The 13,769-nt window shown below is 35.8% G+C and overlaps 1 protein-coding gene across 1 annotated transcript; it reads right to left on the reverse strand.

Annotated features, from left to right (window-relative positions):
* Window positions 1-1,284: 1,284 nt before the first annotated feature.
* On the reverse strand, window positions 1,285-10,910 carry Cpr92F (cuticular protein 92F). The gene is made up of 2 exons (XM_073960545.1): window positions 10,518-10,910; window positions 1,285-3,498 (listed from the first exon to the last, which is right to left on the reverse strand). Exons 1-2 carry the CDS (start codon window positions 10,527-10,529, stop codon window positions 2,350-2,352), a joined length of 1,161 nt encoding a protein of 386 aa, XP_073816646.1. The 5' UTR covers window positions 10,530-10,910; the 3' UTR covers window positions 1,285-2,349.
* Window positions 10,911-13,769: the final 2,859 nt, after the last annotated feature.

Genomic DNA, 13,769 nt, shown 5'->3' on the forward strand with positions numbered 1-13,769 from the left:
AAATAACCAAAGTTTGAGTATTACCCCCAGTTTTTGTAACTATTTTTTGTTCGTTCGTCTATATTCGTAATAATTTGGGCATCCATAGCTCAGCTCCTAGATCACATACAGACCTAATTCTTTGTAGACACGTTCTATATATAGTTAAGAATTCCTCATTCAAAAATCGGCGTTCCACTTTTGCGCTAAGGCGAGTAAATCGACCTACAAAATTTGACAATTCGTGTGAGAACAATAAAATTTTTTACAAAAACAGGGGGTTAATGTGGTTTACGGTTGTTTTCAGCTGCAAATTTGATACTGATAGGAAAAAAATTAGATGGGCATGCTATTTATAGCAGATATTATCACTTTATGATGCACAACAATAATTTTTTCTCCATTATTTTCTCCCACTATTTAGCAATAAGTTAATATAAAATAGGAATACACAATTTAGATAAAGGCAGTATATCAATTTGCTAATTGGTTTTCGAGATATACTCCACGGAAAACCCTTGATATGTCGTACATATTGTCCAATAGGCACTTCATTGTATGTACTTCTAATCCGCAAAATAATGAATTTGTAATCGTTTTGAATGCGAATTCCAAAACACAGGCATGGATTAAGGGAGGAATTCAGTTTTACTGGAAGTATCTCTTAAAGAGCGTATTCAAACAAAAAACAATTTCAACATTTTCACTACAGAACCTTCAGACCAATATCAGTTTTCATTTGAAATTTCAAAGACAAAAATTATTTTACAGAAAAAATCGTAATAAATTGTTAAAGTAAAGTACCCCCTGCGTACGTCCCTGGGACATGGCTAAATCAACTCCAAATTATCTGAAACACATTTCGTCCAAACAAACTTTGGGTCTAAAACCATTATTTCGAAGAGGCACATTTTGTCCGTATGAAAGTGTATAGACCCTCGTTAGCATAAATGCTGAGGGTATAAAAATTGGTAGATTCTTGCAGTTCTGGAACAGATTATATATAGCATAAATATTTGGTTTGTCTTTTTACGTACTGAACTTTACTGAACATTTTTTCTTCAGTAAAGTTTTGACAATTGTATAATTGAAATGTTGCTAAACATTACTGAAGAAACAATGTTCAGTAAAGTTCAGTACGTAAAAGGACAAACCTATAGTGTTTGCTTTTTTTTTGGTAAAAGTCTTACTTTCTTGTTTTTTTTTTTATTTTTTATCATTTGTGGTCCGTCAAATATTGAGGGTAGTCTATATAGGTTTCCCAACAATTTATACAGGAAAATTCTAAAATAAAAACTCATATACTTTTTGCTTTTTTTATTCAAATACTTTTTCGTATCAGTTTATTTGTCTTTGCATGCTGTTTCTCATTACATAATAATATAACAATGTATAATATACATAAATTCATTTTTTTATTTGTTTTTTTTTCTTCATTTTCAGATATTTAAAATATTTACAACATTTTATGTTTTCTTTAATTATATGCTTCGTTAAAAAGAAATGTGTAGAAGAGATAGAGAAAGAAAGTAGTGCTAAATTCGTTAAACTAAAAACTCATCGTCAACATTACAAAAAATTGGAGGCTTGGGTAAGTGTGTGTATCGTAAGATTATCAGTATCCGATATCAGGGCAGTGGTAAGATCGTAAGTTCGCTACATTAGTATTGGGGAGAGAGGGATTTAGGAAGTCTATAAAGTTAAGTTATAAAACAATAGATATTATAGTGGGTGGTAGGTAGTTGTTAGATAAAGTGACAAGAATTGATTTGATTGAACAATACAGAGAGACCATTGTGAGAGACTTTCAAAGAGAAAGTGAAGACAAGACAAGGTGAAATGAAGGTGACAAGAATGGAGTGTAAAATAATTAAAGTATGGAAAAATTGCAAGAATTCTAAGAAGTAAAAGATGGAACATTTCAGTTGGCAGGTAGTGAGTGAAGGTGGTAAAAGGGTTGCAGAGTTGCTACAATTGAAAATCTAAAAGACTTAGAATGACTTATAGAGATAGAAAGTTTTAAGGAAAAACTCTTGGGCAAGATCCAGTGATCTTCTCCTCGCAAGAGTAAAGAGCGTGTGTCTTATGTTTCGGAGGAAAACAGTTGGAAAACAAGAGAGGCAGAGAGACAGTTGGAGGACTATTGAAATGGAAAACTAGAAAATTGTGTTCGCTTAATTGCTCTTGCAGAGAAAATTATATACTTAAACTTCCTAAATAGTAGAGTATTTTTATATGTGAGATAATATCCATTTTCATTATAGACATCCTTCGGTTAAAATCAGTTCCATGGGCTTCTATTTAAAATCAGTGGCATCACGTTTAGGGCGGCTTTGTTTTGTTTTGCTTGACTCCTTTCCGCTTAGGCGCTTACCATTTACCGTAATAACCATGGCCGACGGAGTTATGGCTTTCAGCGGCCAAGGCATTCAAATGGGCAGCACGGGCATGTTGTACCTCTGCAGGTTCTACGGGAACACCATTGTGAATGACTGGAATGTGAAGGGGACCATGATAGGGGCCAGAGGGTACATGGTGGGCAGATGTGGCATAGTGTGATGGAGCACCACCATGACCACCGGCATGATCACCATCCCAACGACCATCATAGTGGCCATCATCACCGTGATCAGCAGGACCGGCGGTGGCAGCAGCCTTGGCAACGGCAGCAAAGTGGGCAGCTTTGGCATGTTGCACCTCAGGAGTTTCAACTGGCACACCATTGTGGATAACGGGAATGTGGAAACCATGGGCAGCAACAGCATGACTAGCAGCACCAGGATGACCAGAACGAGCAGCAGCATGGGCAGCAAAGTGAGCAGCCTTGGCGTGGGAAACTTCAGGAGTATCTAAGGGAGCACCATGACCATGACCAGCAGCACCCAAGGCTTTGGCATGGGCAGCATAGTGGGCAGCCTTGGCATGGGCAACTTCGGGGGTATCTACAGGTACACCACCATGGGTCAAGACAACGGGAGCAGCAACATGGGCATAGCCGGCATGACCACCCCACAATGAACGTTTGTACAAATGATGATGACCCCCATCACCACTGTGGGCAGCAGCAGCGGCGGCAGCGGCATAAGCAGCAGCATGGGCAGCCTTGGCATGAGCAACTTCGGGAGTATCATGGGGTACACCTTCATGAGTCAATGTGATGTGGGCCAATGGTCCATGATAGGCATGTCCAGCAGCATAATGGCCACCATCATAGCCAGCAGTATGGGCCAAGGCGGGTAAAGGAGCTGGAGCTTTGGGCAAATTGGTGCCACTGGCATGGAAACCGGTATGGGGATCAGCTGTATAATGCACCGATTGGACATGACCATGACCATCCACATAGGAATATGAGCCATGCGTTACACCATCATGTGAACGTGTTTCATGTTTTTGCGAATTTGGATCCGAATAGCCGTACGAATAGCTGTGACTATGAGGATCCAAGCTGGCATATTGTGTTGAAACGGCGCCATGATATGAGGCAGAGCAGGTGGCCACCAGCAGGGCTGTTGCAATGATCTGAAAAAGAATCGAAGCAAAAAAAAAACAAATTGTATGTCAATAATTAAGATACCAATGTAGACAAGTTAATGATATGACAGATAATGGCGGCTTGCATGCAAGCTATTGCAAGCTGTGGACATATATTAAAAGTCAATTGTTAAGTGAAAAATGAAAACAAAAAAACAATAACAAAAGTATTTGTGTAATGCATAGACATAATGTCAGCTTTCAATACTCTATTAGCATTGCTTAAGACGGACAGATAGAAACGGTAAATTGTATAGGAGACAGCAAACAATATGTGCTAGAAATTATAACATGCTGTAACCGATGCAACCAACCAATATCTATAATTTGTGATTTGAGATTACATTACTCTTCTCCAAAAAAAAAAAAAACAGAAACATAATATTGGGTCATTGGTGCACTTGGTTGATTATTTCTTTTCGATGGTTGCTGTTCACCCGGCTAACCGCCGCCGCCGTTGGCCATAAAGCATTGGGTAATAACTAAAAAAGTTTTCCATTGGCTTTCCAACGCTTTATGCTGTCCGTGCTTTACCTCAATGCATTGCTTAATGTTCCATTTTTATTTCCATTCGTTTGGCAATTTGTAACAGCACTGTTTTGTTCATGTTTTATTACTCTTTATTATGCACTGATTTTATTATTAGCCCCATTCATGCTTAACCATGCCAATTATTAATTTTTATGATATGCTACCATTTAATGGTGGTGGCTTTCAATAATTTTCAAATGTTTGCTAAGATTCGTGGGAGTTTTTCTTTTTCTTTGTTTGTTGGTAATTCAACAAATGTTTTACAAGAATATTAAATTGCACACCAACATTAGGTCATATATCACAACTCGAAAGAGAAATAATTAAAAAAATGTTTGTGGTTTCGAAGGCCTTAGAATTCTTATGTTTCGTTTGCCTTCTTTAACACCCTGCATTACATTGTATGTAAAGTTCGTTTCTTGAGTCTTTGGTTTGTGTCAAATTACCAACAAATTTGAGGTCTGGTTCAAGTATCCAATTTTGTGTGATTCAAACCTTAATTGACATCGCCGGCCTTGACATATGATGAAACATCATTCCGCCCACTCATGGTCGTGGTTGTGGTGTGGTTTTGATTGATTGATGAATATCACAGAAATGTAGTTTGTGTCTTAAGTCTTTTGATTTTCAAATATTTTTCACATGTAATTGTAATTGTTCCACAAACATCCCAGGCGGGACAGGGGAGACTTCTCTCATATCAAAGAGTGCACCCCGATTCATATTAGCTCAATGATATGGGACCTACTGTTTATCGCCGAGTCCGAACGGCGTGTCTAAGACACCACTTGTAGAGAAGTTGTACAATGCTGAAATACTCAGAAAATGTCGCCAACATTACTGAGGGGTATTTTGCCACCGTTGAAAAGTGTTTGATGTTGATTGGCCGGGGAATCGAACCCACGACCTTTAGCGTGCAAGGCGGGTGTGCATACCATTGCACCACGGTGGCATGTAATTGGAGTAAAATTAGTGCTGCAATCGAAGGTCTTAGATGTTGGAGAATATTTTGCATATTTTCCCAGCAAATATCTAAATGACTGACCACATGGTCTTCTGGTGAACTCTCAAAGAAATGTTCAACCCATTCTACTATATTATGGCATTTCGAAATTTGAGTCTATTGAAGTAATAAATAGACACATAATATGGGCGAAAGAATAATTTGGACATATCAATTACACTCAAAATCTGACCGATTTCGAAGTAGTTTATTTTCCAGAATTTTGTGTCGTTTTATCAGGATGAATCAAATTGCCGTACAAAAAGATATTTGGGTCATTATCTTCACATTTGTGGAGGTAACAAATAAGGGTGGATTTTTGCTACAGATAAAGAGGAAACTCGATATGCCATATTATAGGTAATTCGGTTGGAAAATGTACCTAAAATCTTCTAATAACTAAATCCACTAGATACGGGTTTATAGGCGGCTATACTGAAAAAAATACCTATAACAACAATATTTTGAGAATTTTCCTGTTCCAGAGTGTACGCGGATGTCTCATTTCCTCGGAGAACCTGAAATGTCAATTTACAGCAAATTCGGTAAAAAGCGTAAATAAAAGCTTCATATACATTTAATCTGCAGATACCGTCATATTGGGGGCTATACAAAAACATTAGAAAGCGTAAGGACTACCCAAAATAAACGTTAAAAAGTATCCGCTATTAAGTCTCCATCTGTACTTAAGCCAAAATGATCGTAGGTTTTAACAACTTTATGGTAATTATCTGAGGAAGTATGGACTTGATCGAAGAATGCCTGCAAATGTGAGTCAAAAATTTCAAAACTATTCTAAAGCTGGCTTTAAACTGTACCATTTTGAAATTTTAATGGGATCTACCTGAAGCCCATATTCGAACCTGGCTATCGTCAAACTTGATCTAAATTTGGAAAAAATATTAAGAGGTTTTGATCAAATCGCTAAATCCATTCGAGAGTTATTGTAGAATCCATCAGGACATGGAAACAGATAGGGCTAAATCGACTACAAATTGTCTGAAACTGATTTAGTCCCAACATACTAGAGATCCAAAAAAATTATTTCGAGCCAAATGGCTGATGGTATAAGCATAGGGTGACTGTGAGTAATTTGACTATTTGTATGGTATCCACATAAAATCGAATAATCCTGAACGTATTATTGAGATGTTTGAACACGTTTATATCAGCCAAGGTAATAATGAATGTGACTTAGGATACCAAACAACGGTTCTGATCACCCTTTATATGAACCAGATCCTGACCTCCTCGTGATGTCATTTAGGGACATATATTTAACACACGTTAATGGTTGTGAGCTAACGTTAACCTCAAAGCTCGATAATACTAATGGCTTCAGGCTTTGGATTAGTAACCCACCCCACATAGGGAAATGATTACTGAATCCCCTTAATGTTCACGACTCCCCCAAAAGTTTTAAGAATCATAATCTCCAAATCTTCAGCTAAAATGTCCGAACTATTTACAGAGAATGAGATTTTGACGAATGTACTTAGAAAGTAGAGGACTGATATTATCGTTTTACAGGATGTTTAATGGAACGGAAAAGTTGTCACAACATCACATAAAGATTGCACACCGTGTTATAGCTACCATGAAAGAAATCATGAGTTTGGTTGTGGGTTTATTGCATTCCGATAGCTAAAAAAACTTCATCTAGCCACCATATTAAAAGCAAAATTCGTCAACATCAACCTTATATGCAGCCATTAGAGCTGGCAAACTATCGCAGCAGTAAATATGTTCGATATTTTATTTCAAAAAATCGAGTGCTATCGATATTATCGTTAATTTGTCATCACCATTAATTTGAAAATGAAAACGAAGGAAATGTCTTTGCTTTTGTTGACATTTTGTCCAATTGGTTCACAGAAATATAAAGGAGAAAAAATAATTGCTTTTGTTAAAAAAATATACAAAAATAAAAAATAAAATACTTCTTCGAAAAATTTGTACGTGTGACTACGGACTTACTTTTTTACATCCACAAAATGCATTTTAGGGGGGGGGGGGGGGGGGTTTAATCCGATAATATCGATAGACAAAACTATCTATCGATATTGAACTTTTCAAAAATAATCGATATTATCGTTTTTTTGCTAGCTCTAACGGTCATGCCACAAACGATGACAAATCGACTCCTTGGCTGTGTTGCCGAATTTGACGATTTATGGTTATTTTGACGATATTTTGGCCCAAAATTGAAAAATGACGATTTGACGATTTTATGGTCCTAAATGACGATAACTATTTTTTGACCAAACTTTCACGAAAGACTTTAAGCAATGTTCCAAACTCGATTTTATCAGCTTTTTTAATGTTTTTACGGATTGCCTATATTTAGGCACATATCTTGAATACAGGTATTTTCATAGTTCTTGCCCCATCATCGATTTACATCAGCAGAACATTTTAATTTAGGATTGTTAATGAATGAAAATCTTCCTTGAAAAGTTTTCGAGATAAAATACTTCTTACCGATGCCCACTTTAATTGCAATTTTTGTCGCTTTCCGACTGCCCATCAAACAAAATGTATGTATATCGACGAACATGGACGATCACAGTGTCAAGCAAGCGACATTTGAGCTAAACTGTCGTCCAAAACTGGCAATGTGTACCCAGCTTTGCCTTGCTACATTTCTGCAAAATCGATAACCACAGAGAAAACTATAATCTTCTGAAAGCTGTTTTTGTAGCGGTATTTAAGTGAGATTGGGTTAGATTTATTTCTGTGGGTTGTATATTTTACGTTGTCAGCGAAAAAGTCGCATTAAACAGTAACCCAACCTAGTTTTGGACCATGTGGACGATTTTTGACGATTTTCCAAATTTTAGTGACGATTGAGCTATTTTGTTGACGATTTCCGACCAAAAACTATCGGCAACGCTGCTCCTTGGTCATAAAATTAAAAATATTCTAGGCGATTTTAATGCCACGATAGATAATACGGATATTTTTGGCTTCACTGTCAGCAAATTTTGCCTCCAGAGTGAATCATTTAACAATGGAATGAGACTGCTAGGCATCATGACAGCAAACACTTTGACTGGTCGCAGCGTACATCACTCAATTCATCCAATTGCTATACTAAAGAACTACTGGTTCTCAATAACATATCCATACATTGCACTGCCCACTCCTGGGGACTGGGGACTCCACAAACGAACCCATGATACAACCTAGAGTGTCGTGCTGCTACCAAAGAGAATAATGCGGCTCATAGCGCTACTCTGCATTGACTAGCAATATACCTCACACGAAAAGGGAGCATATGTTTCATAATAATATAGGGAATTGGATTAAGTGATTCAGTGAAGAAAAAAAAACGACTTGTGCAGCAGTAATAATGGAGAATAATTCTACCAAGAAGAGAAACATCATTCAGAAAATCAATGAAATATAGTAATAAATACAGACTGGGCCTAAGGATATGGTAAGAGAAACATTGGCGCCGTTTTCTAATGGGTAGCGTTTGCAATTTTGTTTTTTTTTTTTCAAAATAGTCTGGCTTAATCCCAATGTTGTTGTTTTAATATCCCAATAAAAACGCCATCAATGTTTCTAATTTAAGACTCTGACACGGTCATGTGTTGTTATGTTGCCTTCGTTGTAAGTCAACGACACATAACAGTGGAGAAGGTTTGTCTTGTTTTGCAAACACTTTCGTCAGGATGTATCAGGTTGCCAATGCAAAACTTCTCATTGAAGTAGGTCCCATATCATTGAACTAATATGAATCGGGGTGCACTCTTTGATATGAGAGAAGTCTCCCTTGTCCCGCCTGGGATGTTTGTGGAACAATTATTATTATTATAGAAATGTTCATAGTTTTTCTTATGATACAATTCATTTTCGATTGGCAGATTTATAACAGTTTGAATAGTTCTACAAAATTCTAACAGTTGAAGACCTACGGTATCTCTGTATGGAAAATCTCTGCTGCTGATAGATTATGCATTAGTAAAAAGTTATGTAAAACTCATGTAAAGAGCTGTCTCCTCTCTTAGAAGAATTGCAATATCATCGTAGCCGTGCTCTATTATCGGGACAGCAATGACTATCTGCCAGTATAAACATGACATTGAGGACTTTAGGGCTAACATTTACAATATTGGAAATTGTGGTGGAAGAAATCTAATGCTACAAGAAGAGGAAGATTTGTTACAAGAAGTGGAAGATTTCTTCTTCTGATTAGCTAAAGTGTCCAAACGCAAATCTAAAAACCGAAAACCAATCATGAATAAAGACGGGCCAAATGTTCTTTGGAAAGCTTATTAGTATTATCATAGCCTGACAGAAGACCTTTGGACTGAAATTCACAACGGCACACATTGTAAACTGGGCCGATGTCCCCTCACCTAAAATACATATAATGCTTTGTAATATTCGTCCCTTTGTCCTGTATGTATCGGGATGTTCAACAAATTGTCTGTTGTTCGACATTTAGTAGTTAAAGTACATAACGTAAGAATTCCCTAAGATCCTACAAAAATTGCATTTCAAGACATTTTCCCTTGTTCTATGGAAATCTCAATTGAAGAACAAGAAGATCTGAACTCTTTAATACCAGGCGACTGGTATTCTGCCCAGGACCTAACGTCCCGTTACAGCCACAATGCTTTCAGAACTGGTATAATTTGTTTTAAATTTTACCAAAATGTCTGGATTCTTTAACCTCTTAAACGTTTAGCCAATTGTCTAGAGGTAACATTTTATAGGCTCTTAGACAATACAGTGTCTAACATTATTTTCAATATTTTTAATAAAGCTTTCTTTTTTGGGAACTAGAACTTTAATGATGCTCGAGGTTCTCCTGTCCCGTAAAGGGAAACACCCAGCCGTGATTAAAATTTTGTTCTAAAGAAAACAATTTGTATATTTTGAGACAAATTTAAGACACAAAATTATCTACAATTTTAAATTAAAAAATTAAATAATAGGTTCCGTAATTAGTTTTGCATAAAAAATTATGTAATATAAATAGAAGCTTCTGAACGTTGGGTCCAAGAATTAGGCTCTAAGCAGATTAGAAAATGAAGCTGAAGGCAAAGGTACCTCTTCTCAGCACTCCAGTTTCTGAGACAATTATTATGCAACCAGTTGCAGTTAAATTCTGGCACAAAATAAGCCGGGATGGATTTAAATTCTTATTTGGTTGGAAGTTCTTAATTACTCGGAATTCCTTTATAGAAAAATAGTAAACTTCCTATTTCGCCAATACGCTAAAAAATATAAATTGTTTGAGAAATCTCACACTACTATGCAGTTTTTTGATCCTTTGGAACTTTGTGTCACACTTTTTTACAAGCCAAGTTTGATCAGCTATTTAATTTTTTAGAATTAATATAAATATTAAATTCACAAAGAATTTAGTTTCAATTTGTTTTTCATTTGCATATTTTATAAAAAAGTTTTTTTTTTGTTCTTTTTAGTTTCTTATTTGTTCGCATTATCCTTTGTTACTTACAAATAATTTCATGTTTTCTAGTTTTTTTTAAAGAATTATTAAAACAAAAATCACACTTAAAAAGTTCTTAAAGAATTAGAATCACAAGTTTTCAGAGTTTAACGGCACACAATGTCCTTGTTTTCGGTTTGTTGTTGTTTTTTTAACTTAATATTTTGTTTAAGATTAGTTTTTTTTGAAACTAAACACACGCTCAGTGGGCTTAACCTCCTAGAATCGCGACTAGGACTGTTAACGAACTGTGCTGACAAGTGCCAAACTGCGCCAATATATACCCCCAAAACAAACAACCACCAGCACTAGCACCAGCTCCAGCACCACCACCACCATTAATTTACAAAGCCAACAAAACCAGAGCACAAATTCAGAAAAAAGACACAAACAACAACAACAACAGCAACAGATCAAAAGTAAAACAAAATTATTCCACCCGATACTGCAGCGCACAAATCCACACACAAACAAACACATATGGATGTATGGATATGTTGCAGTGCCTAAGCATTAGCAGCAGCAACAGCAATTGCAGCTCCAACGATGCCAGCCACAAAACACCCAATCGGCAATTCCAATGTTGCCCTGATAGATTAGCAACAATCAAATGCAAAATAAAAGGCCCCAGAAAAACTGGTGCACATGCGCTCATAGCTCATACGCTCTGAAATAGAGCGCAAGCCAACATTAGCAGATCTAGCTAAGAAATGCTTAGCAGCAAAACAAAAACTGCACTGCATAAACACAAGCTAATAAAAATCACAAAAGCAAATCAGTGTAGCCGTACTACACCCAAGAATGTGTGTTTTTATTTCTTTCCGTTTGTTTCTTGGCGGCAGCAGCAGCTAAATCATTAACAAAAACAAAACAGTGTTGTTGTACAACAACAAGAACTAATAATAAGAATTTTTATTAAGTAATTGAAATGCATTCAAAGCAAGGCAAACACACTCTCACACATGTAAAGCAGAAAGAAAATCAAAGCAAAGAATAAAGTAAAGTAATGCACAGCAAAGCAAATGAAAAACACCAATCGAAGTGTTAAGGTGCTGATACGGAAATTTTTTAATATTCCTGACCGGCAAAGCGGACAATATCAAATAAATAGAAACTGCTAAGTACTGATGGAACAATTGTTGAGGGTGTCAATATAGAAAATGTTTCCAATTTGACACATATAGTAAGTAGAATGATAGAACTGTGGTTATCAAGATGTTTGAAGAATATAATTAAAGAAAACAAAAGAGTTAAGATGCAAGCACAGACCATTTGTGCGTGAAAGTTAATTTAGCAATTAGCAACAAATTAAACGCACCACAATAATAAACTTCATCCAAAGGACACGTAAAAACAAATTGTTCAAATTACTTAACATTTGAACGGACCGTGCTTATAATTATGATTATGAGAAAAAACATTTTATTTGTAAAGACATCAGAAGGCTATTATATGGTCAATATATATATATATATATATATATATTTTAATATAACCAACCTACAGTTTTAAATAACAATTTAGCAGTACAATAATCTCAAAGAAAAATATACATTTACTGGCATTTTTGCGTAAAACCAGTAATGAAAAAAATGTTGGAAAAAGGTTATTTGAAAATTTTCCGCAAACAAGTCACATTCAATTAGCTTTGCAGTCATCACGTCGAAAATATACTATAACCGTCACTGTGATTCAGGATTCTTTTTTTCCTGTTCAAATCCCCTCACCTATTTTTCCTTCTTATTTAATAGATAATGGATTTGATAATAAACATATTGAAACTAAGGAAAAAAAATGATCAAAATATTGGAAGGTTTTATTTCGGAAAATACGTAATCATTGTAAATCTCTCGAGAAATAAACAGTAATTTATCGGAAACTAATGTCGATGTAGAGTTCGTTTTTAATTGGGTATGATTGCAAAGTGCCCGCTATCTCGTATGCGAAAAGGATATAAAAACAAATAAACAATTTTTAATGTGGAAATGGTGAACACTGAAAATTTTGTTTTACTAATACCAATTTTAATTAATATTTATTATACCCTCAGCATTTAGAAATGGTAGAAACCAAATTTCCTTTACACATCTATGATTTTTGGTATAGAGGTTAAGGAAAAAATCTGATTTAAAATCTGTTCGCGATCACAAAATTGACCGATGCGCGCAAAAGTTATAGCGGTTTTTATTCTCTTATAAAGAAAAAGAAATATGGTTTACCAATGCGAGAGCTTAACTGCTTATTGTGATAACTTATAAGGATAGGAAATTAAGAGTAATATTGAAATTACAATGATTAAAAAAAATATGAAAATTAAAAAGTATGTTACTCGCGAATTAGTGAAAGTCGGTTGATGCGCATCCGATTTTGGATACAGAGAATCAATCGCTTTCAATATTTAAGCATATTTCGATGTTTCACTGAACGGCCATTGTGTGCCATCGGTTGCATTTCACCATTCCAAAAACTTTAAAGTGGGTAAAAGTCGCGCAATGTGCATACGAATTTGATGCACATCCGTTTTCATTAGGGCCATTCAAAAATACGTTAATATACAACTATTTCATATAGATTTTTTAAAATCCGCGGTTGCGCCTCTACATTCTCCTTTTTCGCAAATATTACAATCGTGTATATTAGAGTGGGGCGATTTGAACATCATCTTGGGCGCCTGGAGTTTCTGATTCTTGGGATTGTACTGTGCAAAAAAGTCAACTAGACCATATGTCTACGGTGAAAATGGACCCCCCGGATTTTGACTTGCAGTTTTTTTTAAGGATTTTTGCATATTTTGGCATATAACAACCAAACCACTGAGATTTTCGATCCAACACAAAGACAACAATTGTAGCCAAGACAATAATAAAGAACTCTTTTGTATATCTCGAAAGCATTGGAATGCTCCTTCAGGAAGTTATGGCCTCGAGAAAGTGCACATTTTTCGGAAAATATCGATAAATGACACTGTGCTACAAAATGGGACTCAAAGTCAGTGGATGGAAAATTCTTTTTGGAGATGAAAGCCCTTGGTGAGTGTAGTAAGAACCGAAAGGAAATTTTCATCATAGGTCAAGTTTCCGAGATATTGCGTGATTAATGGTTCAATTTTGGCCCCTTAATATGTGAGAAAATAGCTTTATATCTCTCTAAAGCGTTATTGTAGCTTCATTTTGACATTACATATCTTCAGTCAAATCGGATGGTGAATATTTTTGTAGAATATTTCATCCGTCTAACTCAATTCCTTTCACGTCCATTTCG

This window comes from Musca autumnalis, unplaced genomic scaffold (genome assembly GCF_047663935.1).
Source record: "Musca autumnalis isolate F117 unplaced genomic scaffold, ASM4766393v1 scaffold_1, whole genome shotgun sequence".
Lineage (NCBI taxonomy): Eukaryota > Metazoa > Arthropoda > Insecta > Diptera > Muscidae > Musca > Musca autumnalis.